The sequence below is a fragment of the Pogoniulus pusillus genome, chromosome 3 (genome assembly GCF_015220805.1).
Source record: "Pogoniulus pusillus isolate bPogPus1 chromosome 3, bPogPus1.pri, whole genome shotgun sequence".
NCBI lineage: Eukaryota > Metazoa > Chordata > Aves > Piciformes > Lybiidae > Pogoniulus > Pogoniulus pusillus.
The window spans coordinates 17,302,493-17,317,780 of NC_087266.1; the positions used below are offsets into that span (position 1 = coordinate 17,302,493).

Sequence of the window (15,288 nt, forward strand, 5' to 3'; positions counted from 1 at the left end):
TTTAGAAATCACCCAGACTAGACTCAGCCAGCTCTGGGAATATGAATGAAGCTTATATTTACAGCTGGCACAATATACAAGCAGATATTTACAGTATATACAGTTATAGACAGAAATATACAAGGTAAAAGGTAATACAGAAACACAACTCCCCTTCCAGAAACCTGAGTCCCCAGGAGGGGCTCTTAACTGCCCTTCCACCTTCCCCCTACCCCTCTCAACCTTACCCCAGTCCCAAGGAAGAATGGAGGTTTGGCCAGGGCGTTAGGAAGCAAAGAGGATTAGTCCAAAATGGAGGGTGAGGTTAGAGAGTAAGATGCAGCTCAGCCAGCAGCCCAAGTGAGAGTGGTTATCTGTGTTTGTTATTTCTTGTTCCTGTACATCTCAGGAAGCCTATGAGTGAAGCAGACATCACCACTGGTTTCCTTTCACAGCCTGCAATCTAGCTCTCACCAAAACATTCTAGCCTGCTTCAAACTAGCACAGCTAGGGAAAGTTATTAAGACCTGTCTGGAGTTGTTTGTGGTCGTGCCTGAATGAATTGGCTTGGTGGGCACCTGGTGGTCATAGGAAAGAACTTGTCCTTGTTCTCACTAAACTTCTCCATCAGATTCTCACAATTACTGAGTAGAAATGGAAATGTTGATGTAGCTTCATTGGTTCTTGCTGCTTTTGTTTTCTGACAGGTGTCAGGGACAGGCTTGAGACATCTGGACATGGCACTTTGGGTCATGGTTTAATGGCCACAGTGGTCTTGAGCTGATGGTTGGACTTGATGATATTAGAGGTTTCTTTCCAACCAAAACAATTCTGTGATCCTATGCTCCCGTGACAAAAGAACTGAACTGCCAAGCAAAGAAGGTGTACAAATTCCCCAGAAAACACAGGCCATGCACAGGAAGGGACTCTGAGGATGAATTAGTGAACTTCACTGCTCCAAGACAGAGTGACTCCATCTGTGCCATTTCCAGAAAACACTCTACAGTGTTTCAAAACCTCCAGATCCCAGAGCTGTGGAGCCTAGAGCGGGGTACTCTACCCCAGTCACTGGCTAGAGAAGACATGTCCCACACATTCTCATATGTACACATATATATAGCATACACCAAGTGTGAAGAGATTTTTCCTAACAGGACATGAAATGACAAACATGAGCAACTCGTGCTGGGAAGTGTCCTTGAGTCCATCTTTGGACTTAAGATACCAGGCGCTGGGTAGCACCCCCCACATGCAGCTGCAGGGGGTGGAGTGCCAGCTGCATGTGGGCAGAGTTAGCCAGCCCAAGGGGGCTGGGTCAGCCAGCCCAGGGGCTGACCCTCAGAATGTTATTGTAGTGTCACCTATCCATGCCATGCTGGTAATCCTGGACCAACCGTGAGCTATCCACATGTACCAATCCTGAACTAAGCTAGCTGTGCACACCTCTTCTAAAAAAGCATATAACTCACTGTAACATGGAAATAAAGCAGAGAATGACCATCTAACCGTGTTGGTGAACCCAGAGCCATTTTATCCCAGGTGCAACAAATGCTGGCAACTAAGCAAACAAAGCAAGCTGCAACCATCAGCCTTACCTATCTGGATTATAACAGGCCATGTATTTGCAACATGGATGTGTTTTGCTCATCTTTCAGCAACTTGCTTCAAACAAAAGGTAAAATCTTTTCCTCAGTCTTCAGTACTACTTAAAGACAGCTGCCAGGAGTCCAAGACCTTCAAGACTACAGACGAAGTCAGGAGAAAGGAAGATTTTTGCCTTAGTAGAAGAGGATTGGATTAAAGATAATTTAGACAAGACTGGACGAGGCACTTGGTGCCATGGTCTAGTTGAATGGATAGGGCTGGGTGACAGGACGGAGTGGATGATCTCGGAGGTCTCTTCCAATCTGGTTGATTCTGTGATCTAATATTTTTCAGAGTCCTGAGTCTCCTGAAGTCCCATACAGCTTCACTCCATTTCTGCATTTTGTGCTTTTCTCTTGCAGACTAAGGTTGCAGGTACCAGTGGAAAGGCAATGCTGCCACTTACCTATGGCAAATACAGGCAGGATTCTGCAACTAGCTGGCCAGACACCTCACAAAGTAGCCTCTTCTAGGAGAAATTTAGAAGAAACCCATATCATCATCTTGTATTTTCATGTTTCAATGCCATAAAAATAAGTATTAATGTTTAAATCACAGCAATTCACAGAAAACAGATAAGATAAAGAGCCTTGAAGTCAAAAGGGAGAAGTGAGCATTCTCGCTGCACAGCAAACTTGCTTCCTATGAATGCTGTGCAACTCTTCTGCAAATCAAGAGCAAGAAAATGGTGGAGTTCTCACAACTCACTTGCATGCTTTCTCTTTCCATCATTAAAAGACAATCCAGCCTTTCCAGTATGGCTGTTTTGTTAGACAGGGACTCATTGACCTTTTTAAAGTTAATTATTTAATATGCCATAATCATATTACCGTTCTCATTTACCTGTATTCCTGTTTGACTTGTACAAAAATGTACTAAGGAAGACAACCACACAGTTTAACTGCAAGACTGAACTTCTTTTTCATTAGTGGAGAGGAAGACAGCAGAATTATCACAGACAGCAGTTCCCTCCAAGATTTGATTTGGAAGATATGCACAGAAGCTAAAAATAAGACTGTGCAGTCATAAATGGTTTAAAACAGTACTCATGGACATGGAGCACTTCAAGGAGGTGAACAGCAACTGAATAGGATCTCAGGAGTGCACAATCAGCTGGGATCTGAAAGGACCTTCTGAGTGCTCTCAGCAACACAAAACCCTGGTGCTGGGTTGGGGCATGCAATGTACAGAGGCATGGGATCAAATTCCTTTGGTCCAAATGGACAGAAGTTCTGCAGCTGTTCGTCAGAGCCTTCAGACATGAAGCTGTTTGTAAAGAGTTGTGAAGGTGAAAGTCCTGAGGCCTACAAAAAAGCTGCTGAGGGACTTTTTAGGATGTTTGGTATTGATAGAACTAGGTGGAATGGATCCAAGGTAGAGGAGGGTTGATTTAGATTAGACTTAGGAAGAAGTTCTTCACCATGAGGTTGGTGAGACCTGGAACACATTACCCAAAGAGGTGACAGAAGCTCCATCCCTGGATGTTTTTAAGGCTAGGTTGGATGTGGCTCTGGGCAACCTGATCTGGTGGAATGTGTCCCTGCCCATGGCAGAGGGGTTGGAACTAGATGATCCTCAAGGTCTTTTCCAACCCTGACAATTCTGATTCTAAATTTAGACTCCTTTTACGTAAGTGAATTAGTAGTAGTGGGCATTGACTAACACAGTCACTAGAGCCCACTGAGTGAACCCATCCATTCACCTGCAGTAGTGTTAACAGGCTCCATCTCTACTCTCAGGGTTTGGAAATGGAAGAAACATTGCTTTGCAGCAAAGGGACACTCTCAGGCTCTGAGACAGAGAATCTAACAGGTCCTCAAACCGCTGAAATGTAGTGAAAGTCTATCAAGGGAGAAAAAGAGCTCAGTAATTAAGAGGTTTGGCACCTTCTCTTCTAACCCTATACAATTACCAGATAGTGGAATTATGTGCAAGCCCAAGTAGGACCTGAGGTTCGCTCTTCTCATGTATTTTGTACCTGTGGTTCTGGCTGGGATTGAGCTAACTATCCTCACAGCAGCTTGTATGGTGTTTCATTTTAGATCTGTGAGCACAAAAATATTGATAACATATTAGTTTCAGCTACTGCTGAGCAGTGTTTGCACAGCATCTTGGCTTTTTCTGTTTCTCCCTCTGCCCCCTCACCAAATAGAATGCTGAGGGTTGGTGCAAGAGGTTGGGAGAGGACATAGCCAGGCAAATTACCTGAATAGGAATGGTATTACAGGAAAGGTTATTTTCAGCCCATTTTGTCCCCACAAAACCAAAAATAATGCTGGACTTCACTTCCATGACACTTCAATGGTTTTGAACTAGAGCAGGGTAGATTTCAGTTATACATAATGAGGAAGTTCTTCACAAGGGTGGTGAAATATTGGAAGAGGTGGAGGCCCCACCCCTGAATACATCCAAGGTCAAACTTGATTGAGCCCTAAGCAATCTGATCTAGTTGGAGATGTCCCTGCTCGCTGCAGGGTGGTTGGACAGGGTGACTTTTGAGGGTCTCTTCCAACCCAATGCATTACGTGATTCACTTTTCCCAGATGGCTCTTCTTAAAGCCACCCTTACTTGCTTTTGCTACTTGTGATAGCACAGGACCCACATCCACGGCAACAAGAGAAGTATCAGAAGTTGCAGTAAATCCAGTAAAGATAAAAGTGACAGCAGGAAAACCATTTAGCTAGTGTATACTAACAGTGCAGGGCACACATAGATGTGGCGTAAATCTCTTGTTGCCACAACACAGTACTGCTGCTTAATTCTGCAGATGACTCTAGATTAAAAAAAAAAAACAAAACCCAAACACTTAAAAGCAGAAAGAAAATTCAAAATTATGTCAGCAAAATGGAAAAAAAAAATGGTCTATGAAAAGGAAACAAAGATAAGAGGAAGAACCTAGACTCTGACAAAAACTATTCCACTCTAACAGTTAAACTGTTGACTTGGGAGGCAAAAGAGGATCTGAAGATTACAAGGACACATGGGTTTCACTAAGTCATACACCTGTGAAGAAGAAGGGGATAGAGGGTGGGGATGGGAAGGAATACGATACTTCACTGAGAATGGCAGTAGTTGTCTTACAGAATCACAGAATATATCTGGCTGGAAGAGACCTCAAAGATCACCCAAGTCCAACTATCATCCCAGTAGTGAAGGGTCAACACCAAATCATGTCCTTAAGCACCAGGTTCACACATCACATGAATGCATCCAGGGATAATGACTGCACCACTGCCCTGGGCAGACCATTCTAATGTGTGATAAACCTTCCAATGATAAAATATTTCCTAATATCCAGCCTGAACCTCTGCTGGTGCAGCTTGTAACCATATCCTCTAGACCTGTCACCTGTCACCAGAAAGAAGAGGATGGCTCCCTCCTCACTCCAACCTCCATTCAGGTAGCTGTAGAGAGCAATAAGGTCTCTCCTCAGCCTCCTCTTCCCAAGACTGAACAACTCAAGTGCTTCTCCAAGCCACTTCCATGTAACATATGAGAATTAAGATTTTAAATCACAACAGAAAGACCTGGAAGAGACTTTGAAACACCATCTCATCCGGCCTCAATACCAAACTCTGTCTATTTGTTGTTCCAGATCAACCAGTGACTAGTAGTTGTGCATCAACGACCAGAAACCACAAACTAGAAAATCTTGACTAAAAACATTGCCCTCAAAGACACTGGGCTATGGAGAATGTCTAACAACAACCAAAAAAAAAAGGTTAAATACGCTCTGAAAAGTTAAATACACTTGCAGGGGTTTGCTATATTTGGTTGCTGCATATATATTTTAAGGGATTTGCTCTACAAAAGCTAAAAAAATTAACAGTCCAAAGGATGTATTTTTGATTTTAAGACAAAACCTAAAGCTGTTTTGTCAGAGCCATTTGCTGCTGCCAGCTGCCCTTAGACCACGTGTAGATAGGCTTATGCAGCCTGCGCACTGGGGCACAAACTTTTTACATCTACCCACACATGAAGAGCTCAGGCTGTGCTTTCACTAACATAACCAACACTCTCATTTTGTCTTGTGTTATGTGCCTTTGGGTTCTCTATGTACAGTGCTTAGGTCACATCTAAGAAGAAAGACATCAGGGAGGGTAAAGAAGCCTGTAGAAAAAGAGATCCTGCAATTCTGTAGAGAGTAACTAATTTTTCAGAGTCTGGAACAACCTGGGCAAAAACATCAACCCAAAGAGACCTGAGATTGAATGACCTTTTAGCAAAGCAACAAAATCCATCTTGTTCTCTTCCAAGTATTTTAAAATGTGAAACAAAAACAACAAAACCCAAAACAAGAGAAAGAGAGGGAGGGAGGGAGAGAGAGAGAGAGAGAAAGAGAGAGAGAGAGAAAGAGAGAGAGAAAGAGAGAGAGAGAGAGAGAAAGAAAGAGAGAAAGAAAGAGAGAGAGAAAGAGAGAGAGAAAGAGAGAGAGAAAGAGAGAAAGAGAGAAAGAGAGAAAGAGAGAAAGAGAGAAAGAGAGAAAGAGAGAAAGAGAGAAAGAGAGAAAGAGAGAAAGAGAGAAAGAGAGAAAGAGAGAAAGAGAGAAAGAGAGAAAGAGAGAAAGAAAGAGAGAGAGAAAGAGAGAGAGAAAGAGAGAGAGAAAGAGAGAGAGAAAGAGAGAGAGAAAGAAAGAGAGAGAGAAAGAAAGAGAGAGAGAAAGAAAGAGAGAGAGAAAGAAAGAAAGAGAGAAAGAAAGAAAGAGAGAAAGAAAGAAAGAGAGAAAGAAAGAAAGAGAGAAAGAAAGAAAGAGAGAAAGAAAGAGAGAAAGAGAGAAAGAGAGAAAGAGAGAAAGAAAGAGAGAAAGAGAGAAAGAGAGAAAGAGAGAAAGAGAGAAAGAGAGAAAGAGAGAAAGAGAGAAAGAGAGAAAGAGAGAAAGAGAGAAAGAAAGAAAGAAAGAAAGAAAGAAAGAAAGAAAGAAAGAAAGAAAGAAAGAAAGAAAGAAAGAAAGAAAGAAAGAAAGAAAGAAAGAAAGAAAGAAAGAAAGAAAGAAAGAAAGAAAGAAAGAAAGAAAAACCAAACCAACAAAAAAAATGACAAAAGGAGGAGAGAAAAGAAAAACAAGTGCAATATGGATATCAGTGAGAACTACCCATCTGGAAGAACACGAGTAACGGCAGAAAGCTGTGCTTTCCATTTTAGCTGGATTTACCTCAGCTTAAATCAATCTCATTTTACATTACCTCATATGACATCAGGAAACCACTTTGACATCAACCAACCACTGGTTATGCATAAGAATATTGATAACACAGCAGCTTTTGCACTTTGTTTTGTAGCTATGATGAGCCTGTTTAGCTCATTTTCTCCAAGACAGACCTAGCCTGGGAATCTTAAAGGTAGTAAGGGCAGACAGATGTCTATTTAACTACAGCATCCATCTCGTTTCTCTCTAGAGAACCTAGTGACAAATGTAATTGAATAAAGGGTTCTGGAAGTTGAGTTCCTGCTCAGACTTCAACCAGGGCTAGAGTAGCACTAATTGTGCTGTGCTAGTGCAGCACATCCTACTTGAAACCACTGAAAAGCCTGGAATGCAGGTAAGAGGATGCAATTCCTTCAGCACAATAAAGAAATACAAAGGAGGGGAGTACTTGGAGTAAGAAAAAGCTGACCTGATAGCAGAGAAATGTTGTGTTCTGTGCCAGCAGAAAAGGAGCAGCACACACTATGTGTAACAATCTTCCTGTCTGACAGGGGAGGACATGGATATGTTCTAACACCTACTAAATCACACACATTGATTCATGTGAAGAGAGGAAGCTCTTTTCCTCCCTGGTTACACCACAAAGGGCATATAAGCACATTTATAGCAATGTAAGAATCATAGAATCACAGAATCAACAAGGCTGGAAAAGACCTCCAAGATCATCCAGTCCAACCTAGCACCCAGCCCTATCCAATCAACTAGACCATGGCACTAAGTGCTTCAGCCAGGCTTTTCTTGAACACCTCCAGGGATGGTGACTCCACCACCTCCCTGGGCAGCCCATTCCAATGGCCAATCACTCTCTCTGTGAAGAACTTCCTCCTGACACCCAGCCTAGACCACCCCTGGCACAACTTGAGACTGTGTCCCCTTGGAATTTTGACGCGCAGTACTCGGTCAGTCAGTTTATGTAAGAAATCCAGCTCTCAATCTCTGCTCTCCCTAAAGGTATCCTAATTTATATTTTCCACCCCTTAGTGTCAAAGAATGTAGACACTGGGTGTTTGTGGTGGAGAGTCCTAAACGGCACAAAATGGGCTTGAGCATGTCCTGACTTGTCCAGACATATTTACCTGCCTGTCTGCATTGCAGCCAGAGGCAGGAAAACAGGACAAAAGAAACCCAGACAGCCTGGTCTGGTTTAGTCCGGTAGCATAAGAGGGGTTTCATAAGGCCCACACCCCTGTCACATGCAAGGTGTATGCGCCCCTCATTTTGGAGGAGAACAGCCTGTGGGTTCTTCCTTTTTTGGGTCTATTTGGGTGATTACCAAAGGTGATTGTGTGATTGTGAGGCCAATAAGACCATCAGCCTTGGCCACTGTCCTACAAAAGGGGGTAAACAGGTGAATAAGTTGCTTGCGTGCTTGCTCACCTGCCACCTCAGCCTGCCGTGCCAGCAGCCAAGCCTCATTGCAGCCCACGTGGAATTCACCACGGGACTCCTACTGAGTATTTTCCTGCGCACATTTTTGAGCCATAAAGACTGAGGACTAGTGAGTATTCTGAATTCTTTATTCCAGTTGCTAAAGGAATTTGGTTAACCTCACAAGCGGTGAATGAAGTCGCCAGAGTCTCTATCAAAATTCCATTGTATAGAGACACGCTGTAAAATAGTTCTGCTAACTGTATCCAAGAACTTGTATGGATAACTGTAAATAAGTTTGGGGGAATTATCTTTGCATATATTAATAAATTATTTAATAACTTTCAAATTGGCCTCATTGCATTTCACCCCAAACTCAGACTTCAACTAGCCCCTTCATAACAGTATTCTTCTGGATGAAGGAGGTATATTTAAAACATTTTAATACTTGTAAGAGTAAGGACTGACGTTTAGGCATAGCATGCCTTCCACATAAAATGCCTTTACAAGCTGTGTTCACTTTCATGGCCTCATGAATATTTAAAGATACTTCTGAAGAGGAAGCTGAAGATATGCACATCTGGTCTGTGACCAATTACAAGAAGATACTATTCTCAGTGTTGTGTGTCAAGCACAGTTTCCCGTTCTGATAATGTCCTAATAGGGTAGGACATTCTTTACTGTATCGCTAGCTTGAGATTGTTATCCTTACTGCACATTTCAGCATTCTTACTGATCCAAAGAGTATCAGTAGTTCTGCTGAAACTGGAATAATAAAGTACGCACAGAGCCTGAGGTAGAGAGGAGGACTTTTCACAGTATCATCAGGGTTGGAACAGACCTCACAGATCATCAAGTCCAACCCTTTACCACAGAGCTCAAGGCTAGACCATGGCACCAAGTGCCACGTCCAATCCTGCCTTGAACAGCTCCAGGGACGGCGACTCCACCACCTCCCCGGGCAGCCCATTCCAGTGTCCAATGACTCTCTCAGTGAAGAACTTTCTCCTCACCTCCAGCCTAAATTTCCCCTGGTGTATCTTGAGGCTGTGTCCTCTTGTTCTGGTGCTGGCCACCTGAGAGAAGAGAGCAACCTCCTCCTGGCCACAACCACCCCTCAGGTAGTTGCAGACAGCAATAAGGTCACCCCTGAGCCTCCTCTTCTCCAGGCTTGTTTCTACGCACAAGTCTGATAGCCTCTGTGAAACAGAGCACATCCCTTTAGGAACAAATTTTGTGAGAAGTGGCATCATTTATAAAAATCACCTCTTGAGCACAGCATTGGATAAAGCCTTTTCCCTGGCCTTAAAAGACTGTCACCTCTGCTACTTACCAGTTATCCTCCAGATCAGGTGCAACTGCAGGCAGCATAGGCTTTCACAAAAGACTATACTTTCCTTAAATTTGCTTCAGCATTACCACATTCTAAGCAGCAACTAGTATTTCATGTCCTATTTGCTCCATAATCTCCCCAGTAGCCTAAGGAAGGTCAAAACTTACCGGAGAACAGCAGAACTGGCCTTTTTATCCATGGCCCAGCAGTAAAAAAAAATGTGTAAATCACACATTAAGATCACCAAAATTATCATGAGAGCTCATTTTTAAGTTATTTCTCTTGCAGTGACAAATGTACAAGGATTCTACACAAAATAACTCACAGCACAGTAGACTCTACACTTATTCAACCTTGTAGTAGTGAACTATTTCTCAATCTGAGCAGCTCCCAGACTTAACAAAGCTGTACAGGGCAATGGTCCCACAGGAAAATAACAGCAAACATGTTGAGATACACAATGCCTCCACCTCTCCTATGCCAAGGGCCTTCCACTTCCTGTTTGGAGCCTTTCCCCACAGCAGCTCCATCTCCCGTTTGCAAGGCTACATCAGTTCCCTTACGCATGGCAGGACACAGACACAGTGTCCTCTGTCTTTGTGCCCTTCTTGCAATTCTGTAACTGTGAAGCCTGAGCCTACTATGTCAAGTTCCTCGTGGGAAATGATTGAAACTGATGAAAGAATCATCCCTTTCCCCATCTCACACCTTCCTACCCCCATTTTATAACTTTGACACAAAAGTAAAACGCCTGGATCTAATGAATAACACAGTAGGCAGCAGTCCTTTAAACAGTGGACATGAGTTTTCCAGTGACAACCATGCACAAAGCTTAAATCATTTAATGTACAACTCCTGTTTCTCATCAGAGCATGCTCCAATCAGTGCTAACAGCATCATAAGCAGGAGCAACCAGCAGGAAATCTGCACAGGTCTTGATGAAAAATATATAGTTATTATCAGAAAAGTATTATGGCAGACTACCTGCCACACTTGAGGGGATTCCTGGGGAGAAGAGTCACCTGGAGAAATCTCTGTGATGACTTTCCTCTTGGTTAGCTACTGGGAAGTGTTTGCCCTTAAAGTTCTTCCATTCTCTTCTCTTTGTTTTTTATTGTCATCAAAAATAATTGTTACCATTAAAGCTGTCATTTGGCACCACCTATGGACTCCCATTACCCTTCATGCAACAGGTCAGCTTGAAAAATACTACTTAGTATCAAAAGAAAGCACAAAACCACTGTGTTAATTCTTGTGCAGGGGACAGCAGCAGGTTCCTCAGTCATATCCTACATGAATGTTTGTGTTACTGCAATGACCTCAACTTAAGAGAACAGAAGAACTCAAACCCAGAAAATTATTTTTGTACAGCTTTCTTCTGCAACAATGTATTTGTATTAATCAAAATGTCCTTAAAATGTACACCATTTTCTACAAAAAGTCATGAAGATAATTAAGCACTGCCTAGATGTCAAATACACTGTTTTGAAAAACAAATAAAACCACCTGCCTCAAAGACAATAAAAACTGCAAAAGCAGGAGTTACATTTTGAAGAATTTCAGTGGCCACATGGATAGTGTTATTTAGGCCCAGCTCGAAAAGGAAAAATTAAAAGCACTGTCCACTTCTGGTTTGTGGGGTTTGGGTTCATGCAATCCATAGGCCCCAAACCAAAACCTGGTAATCAGCAATTAACCAATATTCTTGATTTTAAAAATTAATAGTGATACATAACAAACTGCTGTTATTCTTAACATACAAAATATCCCTTAAAATAATTTATGGCTTATACAGTCCTTGACTTCAGAGATGTACTCATTCTTTCTTCTTCGTGAAGTCATATGGTTTCCACCACTGTGAGAACTGCAACACCTTCTTCCTCTGATCCTCAAAGTTCTGTCTGACTCCCTTTCTCCACAGCCGTGGTTCCAAGTCCAGCATGCCACCTATGATTTCCTTTGCAAGAAGAAGAAAGACAGATCATGATAAACGTAAGAAGTCTATTACTTAACACTTTACCATAGGATAGAGAAACACGTATTTTCAAATGGTGTCATTATATGTCACTGTTTCCTTTGAGTGCTGGCTACTAAAAGCATAAATTCTGAAAAATATACCAATTCAAACACTGTAACTGTCGTTGCTGACAACTGCCTCAGCAACACTTTGAGGTGCAACACAGCAATGCACTGCATAAACATCCTAGCTGCACAAATACTCTGACATTTGTGACTAAGAAAAGTTGAGGAAAAAAGAAATCTGCTCACTTTGCTCTTAACTCCTCCTGTAGTTGTGTCTCTTCACAGTCACCTCTTTGCAATATTATGTCTTTCAATAAATGATTGATTTGACACAATTAAGGGAGAATTTGTTGCAGTTTTCCTGTACATATTATACTCTCTATAGCACACAGAGATTTAATCACAGAAGTGTTTTACTAGGAGTCACCTGTGAGTCTGTGTCAGCACCTTGAGTTATACAAGCAGAAGTCAGTGCACCTATATAAGAATACTATGGCCATGAAAACTCAAATAGATGTAAGTATTTTCTATCTATTGCATTCTATTCTCTTCTATTCCACTATATTGTATTACACTGTATTATATTACACTCCATGTCAAATACCTAGAGTTCCTATTAATTCAAAAGAAACAGAGATCTAAGATCTGAGTATCAGCCAATGAAGAAATCAACTATGTCTTTATTCAACAAGCCAAGTTGTGACAACTAACTAAGAAATGACAGCTAATAAACTGGGATAAGGCACATCAACACGGCTGGTCTGGCAGCATCTGGTTAAATTATCTAATTTTACACAATGGTAAATTGATCTTTTACATGACAATACCTTTCCAAAGTAATGAGGAAACTTGTGTTGATCTTCAATGACATGAGCAAATCCTCCTTGAAGGCCAAAATCCACAGAAAAGTATGGTAATCCTTTAGGAACCTATGTACACAAACCCACATTTTTAGATGTTTAGCATAATGTAGTAATTCAATTAACTTCTCCACAGCTTAATGAATTTCAAAGTAGTCGTACAGTAGGTAGTATCATATTTTATTTTAAGCCATCTCTCAAACCAAGCATATGCAGTGGAAAACTGCAACAGAAACAGTAAAACAAACACATAAGGTGAACAGCTAAATAAAAAGACAACGAAAACTGAAAAGATGATTATTGGGTGGTAGAACCTCCAGGAACTGCTGCAGCACCAGGTAAGAGACCAGGGGAGGCTAAGCAGCAACGTGTACGCTAAGCAATTGCCTTCCTGATAATATAATAGTTGAGTCAGCCTACAGAGGAGACATTAATTATCCTGCCACAAGAAAAGACTCTTCAGTCTGACAGAGGAGTCATTTATTGCTACAGTATTGCAACTAATTTCTGATGGTTCACTGCAACAACTTATTTTCCACTCACTTAATTGCTGAGAATGTTCCTGTACAGATAAGATTTACAAAACTTCAAATTCCTACGTATTTCCTCTGCTACAGCCCAAATAACTGTGCCATTTCCAGAAGGCATGTTCCATATATTGCTTGAAAATTCACTGTAGAAATAATTAAGATTTAATACAGAGGGGCAATGTAGCAGAGCAAGGACCATAAAACATTTTAAATTAACTGAATAAAAAGGAAATATCATTAAATAAGGTAAGAGAGGGTCAGTAACAGTTAAGGACAATGCATCAGGTCTGGCTGAGATGTAGTTAATTTTTGTCAGAGTAGCCCATAGGGTGCCAAACTGTGGACTGGTTCCTAAACCAGCATTGATAATATGTCAGTGTTTGGGCTTCTGCTCTCCTACCTGTGTCCTCTCAGCCCACTGTCCACACCCTGCTTCCTTGCTGTGGGAAGCAGAGGGAGAAACAAAATAAGTCTTGTTGCTATGCAAGAGCTGGATGCTTATGCTCTCCCTCTGGACACCCCAGTCTCAGCATCTGCACACAAACTACACATTCTGTGATACCTCTGCCATGTTTGACCTTCCTTCCAGGCACCACTATCTCCTAATATAATTCTCCAACTTCCCAAACCTCAGCTTTGTCTCCAAATCATACTCTCTTCCTGAAGACTATTACACATTTGTTTCACCCTAAAATAATGCTAAAATCATGCATCTCTGTAACAATTTACACTCAGGTGCATTGTACTGATTTAAAGAAGAGTTGTGACTTAATCTGAAAACAGGAGTACCTTCAAATGGCTAAATAAATAGTCCCAAACTGCATGGTTAAAAAGAAATTTAAAGAAATCAAGCGTTCTGATGCTCCACCATGTGTCAAGAAAATGTATTTGTGTCAGATTTGTGTCAACTTTCCCTGTTCTGAAACAGCAATGAGTAGAAGATATGCAAAACATGACTACTTTGTTTTCTGCCTACATCCACCTGAAGTTTAAAGTCTTCCCTCAGGTTCTTGCTTCAAATTAACTGAATTCTTGTCTGCACCCAATAATGCCAGCTAAATACTATATTCTTTATCTCTTACCTACAGAAAACTACTACTGAATCCCATTTCTCTCCTTTACTTCATAGACTGCACAAACTCTAAACTAGTTTCTTCAGTTAAGTTTACTAACCTACACTCTCCTCTTCTGCAACTGTCTCAAAACACTGCACCTAAAACCACACCCAAACTTTCCTCATCACTTTGAGTAAGGTGACCCCTTACTGACTCCCATTACACTTCTATGACATTTCAGCTTACATGGAGGAATAAACTTTGTCTTTTTCCTACATTTGCTACCACTGCTGGGTTAGCTCAAGAGTCATCACAATATACAAAACCTCTCCTACTGTACAGCCACCCAATCCCTTACTCACCTGCATTTAATCTCTCCCTTTGTCACATCAGTCTCTATGTTTTATTATTAAAACCCATCTCCTTTTTCTAGTGAAATAGGATCTCATTAGTACAAAGGTGACATCGATATACTACAAGACACTTTCAGAAATCCAGTGTTACTGTCACACAACCTACTTGTGGTAAAGTTAATAAAAGTAAAAGATACATGGTTTATAATTAAAAAGGTGGAACAACCTTTGAACCTAATAGTTTCAGCAATTTCCCTTAAGATTTGTACCATCAAAGACATTTCAGTTTGGTATCCAGGAGAGACAGTACTGCTGCTTCCTTTCAGGAAAAAAAGACTTAGAATGTTATTTATGTTTTTGCTTCATGAACTCAGCAACACAAAAGGCTGTTCTAGGTCAATGAAAAAGACACATCACACTACCTCCAGCAAAGTAATTTGCAAATCTTTGATCTACCTTAATTCTTACAGTTAATCAGGAAAATTATGCTGGTTGATGTTCTGTAAGTTCCAGCTTTGTTCTCAACCAATGCTTGCAGCTCAGTCTACCAACTGTCAGCTAGGGGTTCAGTCAGTCTTAATTCTCCTAATATCTTTGTCATCTCCTGATGTGCTAATCTAATTGTGTTCCCTTTCTTCCCTCTCTGAAACAGTTAATAAGAAAGAAAGATGAGAAGAGTTTGCTAGGAAATTCAGTCTTCAATACGTTTCATTACTTACAGATTTCCGAATATCTTTTGAAGAAAGATCAATTAACTTCTTGTTCACAGACCACTCTTCATCAGACTCCATTATAGCTTTCTGTAAAATCATTGTATATAGATGTGAAAACAGTTCCTCATACACCAAGGAAAGCAGTAACTTTTCAATGTAATGAAGTAAATTGCACTGCAAGTACCAATTATTTACTGACAAAGCAGCTTTATTTTCAGTAGCCT

At 41.2% G+C, this 15,288-nt stretch overlaps 1 protein-coding gene across 1 annotated transcript in view; it reads right to left on the minus strand.

Moving 5' to 3' along the window:
- Positions 1-10,888: 10,888 nt before the first annotated feature.
- Positions 10,889-15,288, minus strand: part of CWF19L2 (CWF19 like cell cycle control factor 2) — a 74,238-nt gene continuing 69,838 nt past the window's right edge. The window contains exons 16-18 of the mRNA XM_064170958.1: positions 15,071-15,151; positions 12,381-12,482; positions 10,889-11,488 (exon numbers count right to left, since the gene is read on the minus strand). Coding sequence (XP_064027028.1) covers positions 11,348-11,488; positions 12,381-12,482; positions 15,071-15,151 — 324 coding nt within the window. The 3' untranslated portion in view covers positions 10,889-11,347. The remainder of the gene's footprint in view (positions 11,489-12,380; positions 12,483-15,070; positions 15,152-15,288) is intronic.